The sequence below is a fragment of the Azolla caroliniana genome, unplaced genomic scaffold (assembly GCF_043228905.1).
Source record: "Azolla caroliniana isolate FFs.n. ecotype wild unplaced genomic scaffold, voAzoCaro1.0.p SCAF_2, whole genome shotgun sequence".
In the NCBI taxonomy this organism is placed as follows: Eukaryota; Viridiplantae; Streptophyta; class Polypodiopsida; order Salviniales; family Salviniaceae; genus Azolla; species Azolla caroliniana.
The window spans coordinates 20,782,438-20,802,960 of NW_028230437.1; the positions used below are offsets into that span (position 1 = coordinate 20,782,438).

General features: G+C 38.9%; 2 protein-coding genes across 3 annotated transcripts; one reads left to right on the forward strand and one right to left on the reverse strand.

Moving 5' to 3' along the window:
• Positions 1-2,150: 2,150 nt before the first annotated feature.
• LOC147867557 (bacterial hemolysin-like protein) lies at positions 2,151-7,540 on the forward strand. Of its 2 annotated transcripts, XR_015529364.1 has the most exons (9): positions 2,151-2,454; positions 2,670-2,767; positions 2,983-3,085; positions 4,835-4,991; positions 5,448-5,576; positions 5,659-5,745; positions 6,160-6,231; positions 6,641-6,685; positions 7,324-7,492. XR_015529364.1 is itself a non-coding variant. In XM_087315345.1 (8 exons), exons 1-8 carry the CDS (start codon positions 2,219-2,221, stop codon positions 7,480-7,482), a joined length of 1,014 nt encoding a protein of 337 aa, XP_087171471.1. In that variant the 5' UTR covers positions 2,151-2,218; the 3' UTR covers positions 7,483-7,540. The 2 variants fall into 2 exon arrangements, 1 of the variants encoding a protein (XP_087171471.1); XM_087315345.1 differs by lacking the exon at positions 6,160-6,231 and having other exon boundaries at positions 7,324-7,540.
• A 357-nt stretch (positions 7,541-7,897) lies between these two features.
• Positions 7,898-11,443, reverse strand: LOC147867558 (lysine histidine transporter-like 8). The gene is made up of 5 exons (XM_087315344.1): positions 10,888-11,443; positions 10,330-10,463; positions 9,811-10,238; positions 9,516-9,647; positions 7,898-9,044 (listed from the first exon to the last, which is right to left on the reverse strand). Exons 1-5 carry the CDS (start codon positions 11,424-11,426, stop codon positions 8,556-8,558), a joined length of 1,722 nt encoding a protein of 573 aa, XP_087171470.1. The 5' UTR covers positions 11,427-11,443; the 3' UTR covers positions 7,898-8,555.
• Positions 11,444-20,523: the final 9,080 nt, after the last annotated feature.

Consider the following 20,523-nt stretch of genomic DNA (forward strand, 5'->3'; position numbering starts at 1 on the left):
CGTAGATCTACAAATAGAACACGCTGAAACATACAGGCGAAAGATGCAAAACAACAAAGTACACAATGATACACACAGTTTTATGTGGAAACCCTAAACTAGGAAAACCAAGGAGAACAGAGATCCACTATACAAGAGAATATAGAAAACGGTTACAAATCTTCTCTGATGATCTTAGAGGATAACCCACTTAGGGTTCTTAGCATGTTTGCTGAACTTTGCCGCCGCTCTCTCTCACTCGCGCACTCTCTCCTCTCTGTCGCATACAATATTCGACAGAGGTTCACAACTCTATCTATTCTGCACACACCTATTACGTTTTCCCTAAGTGTATTTATAATTATACACTATATAGGGTATTTACAAATGTAGCCCCTACTACTATCTTCCTATTACTATACTTATAATAGTAACAGTTAATCAACCAACTCGTCAACTAGTCAATTCGACTAGCCGACTCCTGTGTCGACTGTCCAGTTGGCTTGACTAGTCGATCGTGTCTTCGACTTGGATCACATCAGCAACACTGTCGACTCACCTTCTCGACTCTCTCTCAATCGACTCCCCATGTCTTCGATCGTCGGCTCTTCGCCCGACCAATTGACTACTCCCATAGGAGGGACATATTCCAAACATATCCAAAGAATGATTTCACTTCCAAATTGATCTAAATGGGGTGAGTGATAAGTATAAATTTGAATGCCTTCAACATCATTGCATGCATGTGTGTCATGGACTGCAAACGGCTCTTGCCACTCTACAATATCTTACTCCATTTGTCTCTCCCTTTACAAAATTTGCCTTCATGATTTCTCTATTATGCGTCTCTCACTAGAGTTTGTAGAGAGAGAGAGAAGCATATAGGTAGAGACTATAGAAGGGTATTTTGGAAAGTACAAGAGGTATAATGCAAATGTTGTGAAAAGATGGGTGTATTTTAGAAATAGAGAGAGAGAGAGAGCTTAGATGGTGTGTAAACTCAACGTCATCTAAGAGAGAAAGCAAGCACGATAAGTTTTATTATGTCCATTCCTAAAGGGAGGGCAAAGTAACTAAGAAGAGGCGGGCGACTAGTGGGTAAACAACATTTGACTCTTCTTCTTCAAGTTATTCTCTCTTTGTTTTATTTTTTTTTGTAAATAATGGCTTTCATTATGAAAGAAAAAAACACCACCATAACTAACTTACTACAAAGTATAGAACCCTTCTAGGGATCTAAATATTACTACGACTCCAACCTCAATGCCACCCTACACGCCAACTCATAATGTCGAATATGATGATATGTGACCTTGCAGAGTTCTCTCTCTTCATGGTTGTGATTTCATGACTTCTCTAGCACTGCCAATCACCATAAAAGAAGTCCTTTTAACTTTACAACATATTTTCTCACCCCAACTTGCGAATCAAAAGTGAACCCATTCCATAGATTCCAATTGAACCATAGCCCCCAATACCTCAAGAACTCAAAAATAATTTGGAAACGAGGCATTGGTTCATTGTTCTCCATATGTGCGAAAACCCAACTGAAGGAGAGATAGACTTACTGAAGTTAGAGACATCCACACTAAACTGATAGACCTCCAAACCATCCTAGCCATCGAGCATGAAAGAAATCAATGCGTAATATGTTCCAAATTCCACCGATTCACAAAAAAGAAACATGTTCTTCTAACAATGTTTTATTTTTATTTTTTAAATGCATCCCCCAATGATTGATGCTATGAGCTAATAAGGTTCTCTCTCTCTCTCTCTCTCTCTCTCTCTCTCTCTCTCTCTCTCTCTCTCTCTCTCTTTTCGTAAAGAATGGCTTTCATTACGAAAGAAAAAAACACCACCATGACTAACTTACTACAAAGTATAGAACCCTTCTATCTAGGGATCTAAAGAATACTACGACACCAAACTGAATGCCACCCTACACACCAATTCAAATGGCGAGTATGATGATATATGACCTTGCAGAGTTCTCTCTCTCTCTCTCTCTCTCTCTCTCTCTCTTGTTTGGGTATTCTTTCTTGCTTTGCCTTGCTTTGCTTTTCTTTTGTTGTGTGATAGGGGTATGGATGAGAATTTCGGGAAAACATACGAGAGGCAGGGGAGGGTATCCTGCAGAATTTCTCTCTGATTCTACCATATCCACACACACACACACACGCAGAGCTTCTGTGTCCCTGCACTGCCATGGCCACTCTCTATCCCAGCAGCAGACTGTAACATGATGCCGCGCGGCCTTGACATGGCCTTACGAGTTTCTCCCTTCCATCCACACCATCATCTTCGTCTTCTTCTGCTTCATCATCATCATCTTCGTGACCATCATCTGTCTATTTCGAGCTTATCAGATTGCATCTCCTATCGATCCGGGTTTCGCCTGACTCCGCCTTGCCCTCGTCGTTTTGCCACGTTTCCTTCCTCCTCGTCCTCTTTAGATGTTGTAACTTCTGAGAAAAGGTTCCAGTTTTTTTTTTTTTTTTTTTTGGTTCTATTTGCTATAAATAAACATATTTTCTTTAGGAAGAAAAAGTTTTAAAAATGCAACTTCATGACATCCATCCATCCATCCATATAGACATGTTTTCTTGTATTCAGATGCTACCCTGCAAGTGTTTTTGTGTTTTTCTATCTTCAAACCATAAACAAAACTTTAGTACCTTCCTCTCATATAGTGTGCATATCAAGAAGCAGAAGCAGAGGCTTGATGAATTTTGCCAAGAGAAGTTTCCTCAGTATAGCAGGACACAAATCCAGTCGTGGATTCTCCAAGGTGAGTGGTTATTATAAGCTCGGGAAATTTAAGAAAAATACCCCCAATATTTCATGAAACCTAGAAATTACCCCATTGCTTATTCAGATATACCAAAATAACCCTACCCTACTCTGTCGAAATTCTCAAACTTCTATTCCCTCTCTATCTCTACCAAAATAACCCTATTCTGTCGAAATAATATGGGTTTAAACTGTATATATGGGTGCATTTAGGAAAAGTTCTTGTAGATGGGCAGCCACTATTGAAAGCAGGAGTGCGCGTTTCTTCCAAATCAGCGATCGATATTATCGCAGAGGTTCCAAAGTATGTTTGCAGGTAGGAGCTTGAACAATTATCTCATCATATGGCTTAGATCATTAGGATTGTGCGAGTGAGATGCATCATGAATGTGAACATGAGAGTAATTTTACAATTGTTTGTCATCCATGATTGTGGAAACAACATGTTTTGTTGTATATCTAGTAAGCTCCTTGTAGCTATTTCTTTCAACTGTCCTCAGAAATCTCTATGCAAATAATAATTCATGGATGGACATTTGTGAATTTACATGTGAGTTATGCTTCATGCCCATTTCTTGCATTGTTTTAGTTGATAAATAAAAACTTCGTGTATGGAACTACGATATCTACCTATTCTCGGAATGCCCAATGCTCAAAACGTATAGGAAATGCCATCAAAATGTTCAAGCCGCAAACTGGTTCCTAATGCTGATCTGGATTCGTTTTCTCTCTACTACAGAACATTTACGCGCATGTAGTTGGGTCAAGTGGACAAACATTGGGATATATTTTCCTGTCTGAGTGGGTGTTATTTGGGAAGGATCGCTTTGATTTGTATGAAAATTGTACTTTTCTTGCTTGTATTCCTCGAGCAATGTTTTTGCGACTTTCCTGATTAATGTTTGGAGATTGGGAGAGTTATCTTTCTTGTGGTTATTTGGAGGTACTATACTGCCACCATTAAAAACTCAGAGTATTAGCACGTGCAATGACAGCTGTTTGCTGATACCGTAGCAAAGTTTGCATAAGCTATACAATGGTCTTGATGTGTCCATGACACTATGAATCTTCAGACTTCTCACTATTCTTTTGATTGTAGGTTCTTTACCATATATATTCATTCAATTTTTTGCTAACCTTTATGGTGGCCAGGGTTTGACTATCTCTTATTGAGAAGTTTGGCGTATTCTTTTAAAAGAGCATCATTTATTGTTTTAATTCAATACATTTTTTCACTTCCTGTTCAGGTGTCATATTTATTTTCTTTAAATCATCATAATCTCTTGGTTTGGTCTTCATATTATATGTATATAGCGTGCTTTAAAAAAGATTGAATATTTTTTCCAATAAATGTGCTGTTCACTGTGAATTGTTGAATTTATGGTAGATCAGAATATTGATGATAGAGTTGGTGCTAAGCTAAGGGGTGTCGGCCTTTTTTGCTTATAGATGTGCTTATAGACCAGGCATAGCTATTCATGCCTATCTTTTGAATTCTTGGACTTCTAGGATTTTTAATTCGAGGCATCCCTTGTAGAACATGAGAACCATTGGAACAGGTTCCAATATATCCATGAATGAAGCACAAAATGAGCAGAACTTAAAAATTCCAGTGTAATGCTCACACTCAAAAACTGCAATGAATTGGGGAATGAAGGAACGAGATGGGCAATGAGCAACTTACACTAAAAACTCACCATAACAGAAATAGGGTCCTCAAATGCAATAACTTGGTGTTCTGATTTGCTTGATGAAAATTTACGTAAGTGAAAAGGTGGAACATAGAAAAGGCCACACAGCTAACTTTAGGGAAACATGTGCCCGAGGTACGAAAATAACTTATCAAGATGTCCATGTATCTTGAGTGGTATTTCTTGGTGCCCGAGTCATTCTATTAATGTTTATTCTGGTTTTTAATTCGCCAAGATTGACAACGTTTTCAGGTGTTATCTCTTGTTTAGTCTCATTTTTCAATTTGGCCTCTTAAGGGGCATTGATTTATTGTATCTTTTTGCTTTCTTTCTTTATAAAGACAATCAATTACAGGCCTTACTATTTGATCCAGAGGAGGATACAAGCTGGAGGCTGCCATTGAACACTTCAACTGCGATGTTGTTGGGAAGGTCGCCCTCGATGCAGGACTATCAACGGGTGGTTTCACAGATTGTTTGCTGCAATCAGGCGCAGCTTATGTGTATGGTGTTGATGTAGGATATGGACAGGTATTTGTTTCTGAGGAAAGAGTCTGAAATACAGCGAGTTTTCTTATTTCCCCAATTGTCTGTGAGTTATTGTTATATCCCTGAACATCCCTGATCAACCCCTTGCTCTGGAGGGAAAGGAGATAACTTGACCATGTAATTGCTCAAATAGCAGATAGGATTGATAAAGAGGATAACGTAACTGTATAATAACTTGAACTGCACATATAGTTAATTGGTAGAGATTAAGTTCACGAAGGGCATTTGGGGAAATAAAGGATGATGAAAAGAGGAAAGAAATCTAGGGTTTCTCAGAGCTTTTCCATTTTCTCAGCATTAGTTCTTTCTAAATATTTACTGAGAGCAGTAAATTATTCACAGTTCACTGGGGAGATTAATGATGATTATTTTTTTCAAATTTGTGGTATTCTGCATCCCTAATTCTGTCACTGATTTTCGGTGTTGATTTTAATTCAGGTGGCTGAAAGAATCAGAACTGATAAAAGAGTGCATATCCTCGAGAGAACAAATCTACGGCACTTATCGTGCCTTCCAGAGCTTGTAGATATTACAACACTTGACTTGTCTTTTATTTCAATTCTCATGGTATTATCATTTAACTAGAATAATCAAGTTTCCATTGTGCTAGCAGTTTCACTACACTTATATTGGATTCTTCGTGTTTTAGGTAATGCCTGCTGTGTGCTCTTTGATGAAACTTGATTCAATGCTGATTACACTTATTAAGCCTCAATTTGAAGCACAAAGGTCACAGGTTTGTAATATCCATTCATGCTATTTCCTTTACAGCATCCTATTTGGGGATGATTGCAACTGTTGTGCACGAATTTTCGAGCTACTTAGGAACATCACAAACCATCTATCACAAAGAGACTTTAAACTAATCTCTGCGCTGAATTTATATATTGTTCTCAGATAATAAACATAAATGGTATATTAAGACTGTAATCAAGGAACAGGTAAACAGAATCAGAGTGTTCAGATAAAAGAGTGTAGATGCTTAAATTAATGAGAATTATATTACAAATATTTGGCTAGCTTTTTAGCAAGCTTCAAGGTGCAAAATACCTTCTTACAAAGGTTTATGAAACCGTTAACACTCTTTTGTGAAGGAAACTGCTACACACTTTCTACGTAGTTATCCTAGTAAATGATAGTTCCTACCTAGGAAAGTGTGCCCAGGCTCGTCAGTCCCTAACAATTGGGGCTGTGCTTTAGGTCTGCCTCAAGAATGATGTGAGTATGTTGGTAATTAGTTGTAAGCTGATGATGGTGACATCCAAAAGAAAAGCTTTCAGAGTGAAAAACAGGAGACAATAATTTGAAGGGAAAAATTCTGAAATACCTCTGAGTTTTTCTTTATTTCCCCAAATCCCCTTTGTCAACCCCCTCTCGAGCAATCATATGGTCTATTTAAGGTATTAACATGGTCAATGTACTATTTAAGGAATTGTATGGTCAATCATCCCTATTCTTCCAGTTATGGATGCTGACTGAGGCCTGTGGGAGATGACAAAAACTTGGGCCATTTCAGGAAATAGAAAACCTTAGGGTATTTCAGAGTTTTCCCTAAATTTTAATGAAGTATCGGGTTGTTTATTGATTCACTCTTTAATTGTATTTTAACTAGCTGAATGTTAGTTCTGCAGGTTGGTGGTGGTGGGATTGTAAGGGATCCTGCTGTGCACAAAGAGGTAAATAGGTTGATGAATGACTGGAAATACATTGTTTTGAATGTGATCATAAACAAGTAAATGTGTTCCTTTCTTTTCTGTGTGTACTTATCCTTGCATCATCTTAAATATCGCAAAGAGGTAAATAGGTTGATGAATGATTGGAAATACATTGTTTTAAATGTGATCATAAACAAGTAAATGTGTTCCTTTCTTTTCTGTGTGTACTTATCCTTGCATCATCTTAAATATCGCAAAGAGGTAAATATATATTTATTGGCACTGCCTTCTTTGAAGGCATGTACCCTATGGGTGTTTTGAAATCTAGGGCGAACAATTTTTTTACTAGATTTGGCATCCAAACAATTTATAGAAAAATTCACCAAAAACCTACCGTTTTCAAATCCCTGAAGTATTCTTCAATTTCACCTTGTTCGGTTCATGGTCCATTATGGTATTTTAGAGATGTTAATATATTATTTATTTTATTTCTTTCGTACAAGCTCCATCAGATCTCAATTTTTGGCCTCTTCAAAACATTAATATATCTTTGTTTCTATCTTTCTAAGAAGATTCATAGAGTGATCCAAACTGATCTAATTAAGCCTATAAGCATAATTTCACCAAGGAAGGTTCTTAAATAATACTTCTTTTTTCAGGTTATTGGAAAGGTCATTGCAGGAGTTGAGAGCCATGGTTTTACGTGTCAAGGTTGGATAGAGTCCCCATTGAAGGGAGCAGAAGGGAACATTGAATTCCTCTCATGTTTTAAGAGAAACTGTCTCACTGAGGTCCCATTGCTGAAACATGATAAATAATTATACCATCTCCATGGCTGTACAAATGTTTGGCATGCAATGAAGATTTTAGGATGAATCACTAAAGCCCATCCAACTCTCGTTTCATCCTTCCAAAGGAACAGTGTATTAAAAGAGAGTACGAGTTTGTTATCTCTTCCATTTAAGTATAACAGAACCACAGCTTTCTTAACTACAAGTTTGGACACAAGAACTTACCATTACTAGGTCCATAGTCTTGATACGTGTATAAGAAGTCGTGCTTCAAGCTAACATTATCAAAATGAGACAAATGGAACAGTTCATACATCACTCTTGTCTCCCTACCTACTCAGCAATGAACCTTCATACATGTGCAAAAAACGAAATTTGCCTATTGATAGTCCACACCACAAAATAGCGTGGAGGGATTATCCATTGATTTTCGCGATTTGAGTTTTCCAACTGGTATTTATGGATATTCTTGTGGATTTGAGGGTGCTTGCTAATGTGGAGATATGATGAAGCAGAACAGATACAATTAGGGTATAATGCAAATATTTGCACCATCTAATAGAGAGTTTCAGGTTTCCCTGACAGAAATCAAGACCGCAAGTTTCTTCCAACAAAGTTTCTCAGGTTGTCTGCATATATCAATCATAATTAACAGTAAATGCTAGTAAATAATAGCTATAATAGTTTATCAACCTGCAGAACAAAAATATTATGATGTATGTTATTTGTTTAGAAACAATGATATTAGCACTAGAGGTTGCCTCTTGTGAATGTTCATGTCACTCGCATATATGAAGAGAAGCGCCACTATGCTCATTGCTTTTAAGTTGAAGTTATAGAATTTTCTGCCTGAATATTGAATCAAATGTTAAATCTATGGTTCTAGTCTGATTAAGATGTATCCTCTTCTAGGTGATACAGTATTCTAATCTAATCACTGCAAACAGGGTGTTAAATGTGTTATTCAGATGGATTCACTCACTGGGTTCAATGTGTGATTCAGATATATACCTATCATGTAGGTTGTTCTCTCTAAGTTATGTGTGGTGTTCAGTGCTGAGGTTATTCTATGATATTGGAAGCTGTTTGCAATTTTAAAGTCAAGACGCCTGGAAGAAGTGAAGGGTGATGCCATAGTGCACAATACTCCAAATGCCTCCTGCTGTGAATGCGATAGCCATGAGAGCTCCAAGGATGCCCAAGGTCCAATTCAAGTACCAGCTAAAACTGTAAGTGGGTGGTTTCTTAATGGCAAGCCACATGAAGCAGGGGTACGCAAATGTCACTGGTGCACTGCTTAATCCGCCCAAGAGCCCTGATAAGCTTGAAAGCCATGGAAAGGCTACTGCTATCAAGAGATTTGTGAACACATAGATGGATCGGAAGATCACCCTTGTTTGCTTGCTTATCGGTCGGTTTCTCTTCTCTGTGTACCCGGCTTCGAAACTGTCAAAGATTGTGAAGGAATACATCTGGAATGTTGTCAAACAGTTTATGACTACCAATATGAAGAGGAATCCCATTATGGGCCTGGATATGTCCATCTGGTGGAATGCATAGATGCTGTAAAGAATGCCTGAACTTAGCATCTGTCAAAAAAGAATTATATTTGGTCAGTGTCTTTTCCCTGTCAGGCATGATATTATGCTACGCTTTAGCTAATGAAGAGCTTCAGTGCAGTGTTTGAAACAAGAGTTGAAAGCCTAAATTAAAGCAATTTATAAAGAGGGATTTTCTGGTGCATCACACTACAGGATCCCCAGTATATTAAAAACAAGTCAAAATGTCATAAGAAATTGTACGAAGAGGGAGTTTGAGAAGGATCACTCTGAAGAGTATTCTGAATGAAGCTTTCTTATAATTTGGAAATATCCAAAGATGATCCAACTATAAGTTGAGAGCAACAATGATAATTACCATACATTGAATATAATTCTAATGAGCAGATTCTTTCTGAATCAGTGGATCTTGTCCTTGGATGTAGATTAATGATGATTTTATGTATATATTTACTAGCTCATGTATATGGAATTCTTTCAATGTTAATATTTCATACGTACCTCGCTACCGTAAGCCCAGTATCCGCCAACGGCTATCGGCAAGTAGCATGACCCAATGATTGAATTTGCAACTTTTGCCCCTCTCCACATCGGAACGTGGGCTGGATGTTTCAAAGTTGAAGGCATGGTAGCCTTAGATATGCAATCACAACATAAAGTTTACTACAAAAAATCAACCTGTACTAGAAACATATTGGGGAGAAAGTTCAATAGTTACTAAAACGGACATGTATGTCATCTTGCAGATGAATGTGTGCCCAAATGCCAGATACGAAAAATAAAGAATGAGATCCACCTGGATTTCCATGGCTACATTGTGACCACGGAATGAGAAGGCAATGATCCCGAGTGCATTCAAAACAGTGAAGATTTTGGTTGCTGTAAAGGATCCGAGTTCAGCTGTATAAGTGATATCCGCTGGCCGTGCTCGACTTATCGAGAGGATCCACAACATGGTGCAATATGTGATAGCTGTCAAGGCCCCGACCATGGATAGTCCAACGATAGAGTTCATATTGGGAAGCTGCGCCAGAACAATACAAAATATGGCAAAAACAAGGTACCACTCTATCGTTGTAAGGGGGCTTGTTCCACAATGGGGTCCACAAACTATCTTATAGAAGAGCTTAAGGGTACCTCCTCCTATAACAATGAGTGTGGTCGAAGTTCCTCCGGTTAGATTGAGGTTGGGTGGAGTGGCTAACCAGTATCCCAACCTCTCACCTAAATGAGAAATTCATGTAAAATGAACTCGAGTATTATATATGATGATGATGGTTGAAGTCTGAAATATAGCATTGATTTCTAGTATTACCGAATGCTGCTTGAGCTAATTCAACATAGCGATTGTGTCGAACTCCGGGGATGGCTTCATGTAGGTGAACAAGGATCCACATGGTGTATAGTTGCCAGGCATAGGCAATTATGATAGAAAGGAGCCCCCAAGTCCTGGAATGGAAGGCTAGATAACTTTAAGCTGAAGAAAAGTAAAATCACTTTTGAATGCAGAATGTTGCAAGTTTATGCCCCAATTTGAAAGCAAAGAAAGACAAAAATTTATAGATAGGATTGGACTCTCCTAGGTTTATCCACTTCCCATGCTGTGTAGAGGTCCTTTGCATGAACAGTGTGAGTAGTGTACCATCAGGGGGGATCCACTTGAGAAATGAATGCAACGCCCAATTCTAGCTAGCTTATATAAACCCAAACCCCAGAAACTCTACATGGAAAAAATTGATAATCTCCGAGATCTAGCTGACTGTACTCTAGTTTTGTGGCTGCTAAAATTCTGATTTAATTTGGGGCTCATAATGACATGTAAATGCGATAGTTAATGCTTGTTAAAATACAAGATGACGATCATATATCATACCAGCCGAGATAGAACATTGCGTAAGGCAAGAGGAGCCCTTGGAAGCCTATTCCAGCATTAACATTATGGAAAATTGCATAGAAAGCATTGCCAGTGCGAGATTCGGTGATAGGAAGCCACGCATCTTGAGGATTGAACCTAGCCAAGTGGCCAACATCTTCAAGGTAGGATTTAATATTAGTCATGACCTTTCGGACAGGGGTACCGATAGGGCTATTCAAGAGGCGCGATGGTGTCCATGGAGTCCGAGGAGTGTGTGGTGTATTGCTACCAGTAGCCATTGTTATGATATCATTCGACGAGGAGTGTCTGGTGGGTGTATGGAACCCTGTTAGAGCAGGGGTATGTGAGGAAGCATTATAGTGCTCAGGCGAATTGGTTGCAGGGCTGAAATGATTGTTTGGGGTTAGAGTGTGAGGTGTCGAGGAATTATGTGGAGTGGCAATATTTGGTCCATTGCTCTTTTGGTAGAACTGCAAATGATGATGGTCTAAGCTCATCTCCTCATCTCTTGCTACCAAGGCCATGGCTAGACCCATGTAGTTAGAATTGGGCATTTATATAGAAATATATAAAAGGCATGATGGAATTTCAGATATTTGAAAAACTTTAAAAAAGCCTAACTTTGGCTAATTTTCAAGATGACTAGCATGTCATACTCCCCTATTGACCATATTCCTTCTAGATACTAAAAAAGTCATAGAATAAGTGAACTTCTTTTGGTTGCGATAGTATTTTATTAGAGCCACGAAAAGTTGTGTTAACTTGTTTGACCGATAGATTTGCCATTGTGTTAAATGTCTTTTGCTAATAGCTGTCAATATGCCCTTGCTTCAAAAGTTGGAAAGTTAGGATCAAACTTATTTGACCAATCAATTTCCATTGTTTCTAATGTCGTTGTTGTATAGATGCTAATTAATGGTTCAATTTTCTCAAGTATTTCAATGATTCTGAACTTTTCCATCTATTTTATTATAAAAATTGGATAGGTGATCTTGCATCACACATTGCTGATTTCTCAAGTCAATTTTGTGTGGCAATTGGCTTGTCAAGCTATATATTAAAATACTTTTGCCATTTGTGATGATGTATTTCCCTTAATTATGATATCAAAAAAGACAATCAAATCTGCATTCCTATATCCTAGAATGTTCCAATGTGTTCCAATGTGTTCCAACTTTGTAACTTCTTTGTTTTATATTCATCCTCAAATATGCCCATATGATTTACTTTGTTTGGTCTTAAACATAATACCTTGAGCCTCAACAATCTTGTTTCTCCATACATACCACTAAGAGTTGGACCATCAAAATAGAAATGACATACTCTTAACCACATAGAACCTGCTCTATTCAAAATTATAATTGTAACAAAGGGCGTAATGTAGATGATTGGATGGATGTTTTTCATGTATAAGATATTTTGTCAAGAAGTACCTAAAATATGATGTCAATCAACTTCTAATTAATACCCAAAGAAGAAATGGAGGGTGAATGGTGTTTGGATGATGGGGAAGAAGAGACTCTATTGGGCAGTGAATCTAGATAAAATTTTTAAAGTTTGGCACAGGTTGGAGGATGTGTAGGTTTGGTGGTAATTGGGATTGCTTGTTGTGAATTTGGCACATAGAGAACTATGATAAAACAAATGCCCATGTATTACATTGAAGGATGGTGAGAAAGAGTTGCGAAAGAAGAAAAATAAAAAATGTCTCAAAAGTTAACTAAATAAATAGACATCTTGCCTTACATTGTAAAAATTGCCTAAAGTTTTACAAAATTCCTAGAACACCTTGGGTGGGCTAAATTGCAACGATGCTATAGAATTTATAAATCATCAAAAGTTGGTTAAATTGCAAAATGGACCTATTTTTTACAAAAGTATCACAACTTTGTGAGTTAAATTGTAAAAATATTTCCCAAAATATATTGTGAAATTTCGAAAGAAACACATATTTGTGCAATAATGTTTTGTGCTAAAAAATACACATGTAGAGAAAAAGAAAAAAAAGAAGGAAATGTAGAAGAGAGCTATGAAGGAAAGGAGTTAGTTTTTAAAAAAAATTTCCTCAGTTTGAAAAATGATCAAGGAGTGTAAATCAATGATTAAGGAACAATAATCAATTTTAAAAGGGAAATCAACGTGATGATCAATTCGGAACTGACCATGGTTATTTGTGAAAAACGAGTCAACATGTAGATGATATTAACCACCCAAAGACAATGGAGCTCACAAGCTTGATTTTTACTTTTTACCTTCATTACTTTCCTGAAATTTAGGAGCTTCTACTTGTTTGACATCACGTACTTATAGTCCATTGCAAGTCATATACTCATGAATTTTGTTTCTAAGGCACTCTTTAATTGTTAGTCATTTCCCTTCTTTATGTCTCTCTCTTAAGCATATGACTTCTAGTCTTGTTTCCTTTTTACTTTGGTTTATTTATCTACTCAAACTTTGTCTCATGATAACCTTTGTACTATGGTCACAATGATTGTGATTACATAATCTTAAGCATTTCACCCTTATGACTCTCATTTTCCTAGTTTAGAGTAGGCCTCAATGCACACTTAACCATGAGTTATTGTCACAATGGAACATGGGGCCTTGTCTAATGTCTACCACACAAGAAGTCCATTGGATGCAAATGGGTGTAAAGTATACCCTTCACAACTCCATAAAGAAGAAAACTTACCATGTAGTGAAGGGATATGCCCAACCACAAGATATTGACATCAACTATGAGGATAACATGGCCTATCTGGTGAAGATGAAGACTATGTAAGCTTGTTAGAGTTGGGAATGTTCAAGGAATGTCAACTCCACATGGACGTAAAGAATGCCACTCCTCCAAGGAGATGAAGAAGAAATATACATGAAAAAACCCTTTGGATTCAAGTTGGAAATCAAGCCACACACAATATCTTCGTTCAAGAAGTTGGCTGAGTCAATGTTTTGAAAACATCCATGCACAAACTCTGTTGCTTGTCTAACCTTTTGGGATAAAATAAAATCCTCTTCTATCTTCTTGAAGGGGCATGGAAGTACTTTTTCTTTTTGGGATAAGATACTATCGGTTAAATAAAAGTATTTTTTCTTCTTGGGGTTCATGGAGTTATTGGATGCTCATTGTCAAGAGGTCTTCTCTAGTCATGTCACAACATTATGATATTGTATTTCATGAATTTTTGAGTGATCTATGGGCATGGCACGCTTTTGACTAGGCATGTTTCTAGTCATTGTGGTATATGTACTCTTGTTTGCTTACAAAGAACAAGGAAACAAATGTGGCCACTACTTATAGGCCTTCTCAAGCACATTTACATGCCTTCTCAAGCACATTTACAAATTGGGTTATGATCATGCTCTAGATTCTCATTCGCCTCAAGCTTATATGCATTATAAGTGACAACTTGACTCTCATTCAAAAGAAGAGATCTCGTGCATCAATCACACCCAACTCACTCATATTCACCACAATCTTTTTATGCACAGTCATATCTACAAGTGAAATATTCAAGTAGGAATGTGCACATCGATGTGATCACCTCATTCCTTAATGGTCCATCTTCCAATAGGTTCATGTTGTCTTTTCTTGCTAAATACTAGATGCTTTATTTGCCACTGACTTAGTGGCATGAGCAATGTACACTGGTAATGAATTGTGAAAGTCTACGTTGACTGCCACCATTTTCAATGTTACACAATAGAAACATAAAACTCTCACTTGTTTCTACATAATGTGACACACCCTTGTATACTCCTAGCCACCAATACTATTTTTTATATTTGCAAATGTTGCCCAAGCCATGATGAAATTGAGCGATCAATGTTGTTCACTCTTCCATTTTGTAGAGGACATTGTATGTGTCTTGGTCGGCTATGATGTGTAAGGTTGGTTGACTGATGCGGAAATGTATATAGATCTTGTTGAATGGAGTTTGCAAACAAGTAACGAGTGAGGAAGGATACAATATAGTGTTTTTGTCAAGAATATGCACAGAGAGTAAAGAAAGAAGAAGATAGTTACATGGTTATGAGGCAAGATGACTGTTGCATTACAATCCCTTTGAACTTCTTTACAATGCTCAGTTCCCTCTTTTTTATAGTTACAGGGTAACTGAGCTAACCCCTTTTGGAAGTGTTCGCACAAGGCGGATACAATAAATGGGTAGAGTGGAACTTTTAGCCCAACAAACTTCCACATAAAAGGACTACTCTAATTGTTTACAATAAATTAGAGGTTATCTTCCCCGTAAACTTAAATTACAAGCTAGGCTAGTTCCCAAATTCGGAGCGTTTGAGTCGGCTCCTTTGGTCCTTCAGCTCCTTTGCTCTTCGGCCAGTCAGCTTTGCAGGTCATTCAACTCTTTCAACTCTTTTAACTCCTTCAGAAGATTTTGCCTTTTTGGGATGTTCGGCCCTTTTAGCTTTCGACTCTTTCACTGCTATCTCTGATTCAGCTTGCCTATTCTCCTTAGCTTGTTGTAGTCCCATTTGTCTCCTTAATGCTCCGAAGCGGTGATTTGGGAATGGCTTTTTCAAGTTGTCGGCGATGTTCACCTCTGTATCTACCTTTTGGACTTCGAGCTTCTTTTCGGTGATGAGCTATCGAATGTGGTGATACCTCACCTCAATGTGTTTCATCTTGGCATGGTAGACTAGATTCCAGATGAGGTGGATTGCACTCTGTGAGTCGCAATACAAGGTTGGAGCGGGATGGTCAATTCGACTCTTTATTGAAAAGTCAATTGACAATCGTTGTAGCAAAATTGCTTCTTTTGCTGTTGCCGATGTGGTGATGTACTCAGCCTTTGTTGTGGAGAGCATCGTACATTTGTGAAGCTTTGACCTCCACGAAATCGCTCTGCCTCCGTAGATGAAGGCAAAACCTGATGTCGATTTCCAATTGTTGGGGTTGACAACATAGTCAGAATCAGTGAAGCCTTCGACTTTGGTCAGATGGTCCGATCCAAACATTAGCTATATATTCTCAATTCCGCAAAGATACCGGAACATATGTTTTACAACTTCCCAATGCTTCTTTCTGGGATTGGACATGTATAGGGTGGTGGCCCCTACGACATATACAAGGTCGGGTCCGGTGGTCACCATCACGTACATGAGACTTCCTACGAACGATGTGTAGGGTATCTTGCTCATTTGCTCAATCTCAACCTATGTAGAGGGAGACTCCCTGACTAATAGTCATATCAACCTCAGGAGCGGAGTCAGTGCCAACTTTGACTTGTCCATGTTGAAATGCCTTAGCACCTTATGGATATACTAAAATTGGGAGAGCCGTAGGATCTTCTTCTTCTTGTCTCGCCCTATCCTCATGCCCAAGATGTGTCAGACTTCCCTGAGTTCCTTCATCAAGAATTTCTCGTGAAGTTGCTGTTTTAGCTTCCTGATTTTGTCTTTATCGCTTCCGGCGATAAGCATGTCATTGACATACAGAATCATGTAGATATGAGACTCCTTAGCTAATTGAAGAATGTACATACATGGGTCAGAGTCAGACCGATTGTAGACAAGTTGCCGGATGTAGGAGTCAAACTTTTGATACCACATCCTCGACGCTGGCTTTAAGCTGTATAGACTTTTCTTCAGTCAACAAATGAGGTGACCTTCCTCCCCTGTCGTCATGAAGCCTATTAGTTGGGACATGTATATGTCTTCTTCCAAATCTCTGTGAAGGAATGTTGTCTTGACGTCCAGTTGCTCGAGCCCAAGGTCTTCCATCGCTACGACTCTGAATAGGAGCCAAAGGGTCACCATGTTGACTATGGGAGAGAAAATTTTGTTTAGGCGAAGCTGTGTTCTTGTTTGAAACCCTTGGCAATGAGCCGAGCTTTATATTTGGTTGTCTGAACCAGATACATATTTCTAGCTGTAAACGCATTTACAGGGCAGTACCTTCCTTCCGGTTGGCAATTTGACCCACTCTCATGTGTCATTCTATCGGATTGAGTCCATTTCGGATCTCATGACTTGTTGCCATTTTTCGGCATCCAGTGCAGTAATGGCTTCTTCGTATGACCTCAATTCTCATGTATTTGTACAGTTGACGTAGTCTAGGTCCGGTTGATAGAACTCTATCGGCTTTTGGACTCATCCGGATCTCCTCGGTGCCGAATTGTTAGGTTCGGATTCTTCAACCTGAGCTCTTGGTCGACCGCCATTCTATGAACTCTTGTCTGATGGAGATTTATTTGGGGATCCTCTTTGGCAATAACCTTGCTTATCTATCAGATCTACCCCTTCCTTGAGAGTATTCAACTAGTGAGTTGGTGCCATAGCCAGTTCAGATCGGTCATTTGGCATTGTGGCTGATTCGACCCTCTTAGCGAATTTGGCCTTGGTCGTTTTTCTAGCCGATTGGAATTCAGATATTGAACCATTTGTTAATTCAGGTTCGGCTAGGGGGTTGCTGGCTGAATTGGGTTTTGATACAACATCTCGGTCTCGAAGTAAGATTGGGAGAGATCAAAACTGACTCTCTTGCCGATTCGAGGTGGCACTTACCATAGTGCATGTGGCACTTGAGGCCTAATTGCTTTTGATGGCGAACGATTTATCAAATAGATAGCCGTCTGCAATGCTTTTGCCAAGACCCCTAGCTTCAATCCTGCTTGTTGGAGCATTGTTGTGACTCGTTCATGGATTGTCCGGTTCATGCGTTCGGCTACATCTTTCTACATCGGGGTGTAGGGAATGGTCCTTTCGTGCGGGATCCCTTTCTTGTATAGATACTTGGCGAACACTTTGGAGGTATATTCTCCTCCGTTGTTTGACCATAGCGTTTTTTACTTTGTAGCCAGATCGGTTTTCGGCTTTGGTTAGCCATCGAGCGAAAACCTCGAGCAATTCGTCCTTGGACTTGATCAAGCAAGCCCAGACTTTACGTGTAAAATCATCAACGAAGGTGATGAAGTACTGTGAGCCACCTAGAGATCTTTCGGGCATCCGCCTACAAATGTCTGTGTGAATTAGCTCTAAGGGTTGTGGTACCTTCTCGTAGTGAACTGAGTGCTGACTTTGGGTCTATTTCCCTTCTCCCTCTCAATGATCACAAAAGTCAGTCTCATCATGATGGAGCTTTGGTATGTATCCAATTGTCGATAATCGTTCTAGTCTAGCTTGTGACATATGGCCGAGTCGGCCATGCCACAACGATGTTGTCAGCACTTCGGTTAATCACTCTGAACGGGTACATGTTGTTGTACTTCACACCATGGCCGATTCTCAGATTTCCTCTTGTAATATGCTATGATGACTTGCTCATTGTTCTCTTGTACCCGTCTTCAACTAACATTCCGATGGAATCTAGACTCCTTTTGAGATTGAGTACATGCCAGACATGGTGCAGGGTGATCGTACTTCCATTCGGCAACCGAATGGGAATTTCACCAATTCCAGCGATTTGGCACTCTTGCCCATTGTTGAGTCAGATTGAGCCACCAACTCCGGCCGAATAGACTGAAAAGCATTCGTGGTGGGGGGTCACATGGAATGTGGTGCCTAAATCAAGTAGCGGTTATGAGTAGTACTAGAGACAGAGAGGATTAGTACTAGAGATAGATAGAGAGGAGGTAGAGACGGAGAGAGAGAGAGATCTAGAGTGTGGACGAGAGAAGTATGAGAACAAGAAGTATATTATATGAAAGGAAGTACAAGGATAAGAGTAGCTAAGAGGCTTAAGACAAGCGTTGAACCAAATTGGTTCCGAGTAATACAATATGCCACAATTTATAGGATTTTCAGGAGTATTCCTGAAGTTTCTAGAACGTTCCACAATATTCTAGAGTATACATGAAAGTTCCATAATGAAATAACAAATGAAAATATATTTTATATATTACAATAGTTGTTTTAATGATAAGGTCTCAACCCCCCGTACTATAAGGAAATGGGTTCAATTCCTTTTGAGGGCATATCATGACACTATCCCTCTCTTTGAACGACTCGTTTTATGAGTCGTCTTTAGTTGTTTGGATATTGTCAATGAAAATCCTCAAGAAGGGCTCGAGCATTTGCAACATTCTCTACTGATTCCCAAGTACTTTAGGATCATGTTGCTCTTGTGTTTTTGAATAAATTAGTAGATCAACCAAATAAATTATTAGACAGATGTCCAAAAGATCTCGAAAAATATCATTTCCATGTTTTGAAAAATTATTGGTGCATTTGTTAGCAAGAATGGCATAACTATATACTCAAAATGCCCATATCGGGTGCAGAAATCTGTCTTCCACTCGTCTCCCGGTTAGATCCGTACGAGATTATATGCACCTCGTAAGTCGATCTTTTTAAATATTTTGCACCATTAATCCTTTCTAAAAGATTTGAGATCAGGGGAAGTGCATACCTATTCTTGATGGTAACTTTATTTAGCCCCCGGTAATCCACGACTAGACGAAGTGCTCCATGTTTTTTCTTTACAAAGAAAATAGGTGCGCTAGCTAGAGATTTCTAATGTCAAATGAATCCATTTGGCAAGTTTTCCTCTATGTAGCATGTAGGCCCAAAGAACCTCAAGCTTGGTCGGTGACAAATTGTAGATCGGTCCCCACAGTGGCTCTTTTCCTAGTTGTAAATCAATGGGACAATCATAGGGTGAATGTTGTGGAAAAGTATTAGCTTTTACCTTAGCAAAAACATTGGCATAATACTTCTTTGGAAGTTGAATCGTTGACTTCTCCTCATTGATACTAGATGGATTCACTTATACGACAAATAAAAACATTAATTCCTTTCGTTCTTCCTTATTTAATTGATGTAGCGAAGTGGTGAAATCCTATGAGTAATTGCTTGAGGTTTCCTATTAGCTTGTTGGCGATGTTAATCCTTAGGGCCGGACAATGGCCTAACATAGGGTGTCTCCAGAAGACACTTCACCAAAGGGGTGTTACGACGAGGTAACTTAAGACACAATGATTAATGGGTGAAAGCATGCGAGTGGAAACAATTAGCTATGTCCTTGACATAGCTAATTAGCTATGCAAAAAGCTACCATTGATAAATAGTCATTTTAGTAAAAAGCCATCATTAATAAATTAAGTATGCAAAAAACTACCATTGAAAATACTAGAGTGTTTTAATTACATATGTAAATGAGTGCCATAAATGTGCAACATAAATTGATGTGTGCACCATAAATGTGTACCATAAATTATATATCGAATTCCTAGGTCCATTATGCATGATCCTTTGCCACATCACGTAGGCCATCTCTAGTTGAGTACTGTGGGTTAGTTGCTACCACTGTTGCTAAACCCTATCAAGTCCACCTGCCGCCACTCTACACTGAGGGGCCGCTACTGTGCGTTCCAAGCATCATCAAAGAGCTGCTCAATCTGACGGGGTTCTCTTCTCTGTGACACTCTACACTCAGGGGCCCCTGACAGGGTTCTCTTCTCTGTGCCACTCTACACTCAGGGGCCACTATTGTGCATTCTAAGCATCATCAAAGAGCTGTTCAATCTGACGGGGTTATCTTCTCTGTGCCACTCTACACTCAGGGGCCGCTACTGTGCGTTCCAAGCATCATCAAAGAGCTGTTCAATCTGACGGGGTTCTCTTCTCTTTGCCACTCTACACTCAGGAGCCGCTACTGTGCGTTCCAAGCATCAT

Bases quoted from the DNA above. Each gene is read 5' to 3' on its own strand.
- LOC147867557 (XM_087315345.1), top strand. From the start codon at position 2,219: ATGATGCCGCGCGGCCTTGACATGGCCTTACGAGTTTCTCCCTTCCAT. The intron at 2,455-2,669 runs GTTCCAGTTTTT...CCTCTCATATAG, and splicing joins GTTGTAACTTCTGAGAAAAG to TGTGCATATCAAGAAGCAGA. The intron at 4,992-5,447 runs GTATTTGTTTCT...ATTTTAATTCAG, and splicing joins TTGATGTAGGATATGGACAG to GTGGCTGAAAGAATCAGAAC.
- LOC147867558 (XM_087315344.1), bottom strand. From the start codon at position 11,426: ATGGGTCTAGCCATGGCCTTGGTAGCAAGAGATGAGGAGATGAGCTTA. The intron at 10,239-10,329 runs GTAATACTAGAA...TTTCTCATTTAG, and splicing joins ATTAGCTCAAGCAGCATTCG to GTGAGAGGTTGGGATACTGG. The intron at 9,045-9,515 runs GTACGTATGAAA...CTTTTTTGACAG, and splicing joins ACTGGGCTTACGGTAGCGAG to ATGCTAAGTTCAGGCATTCT.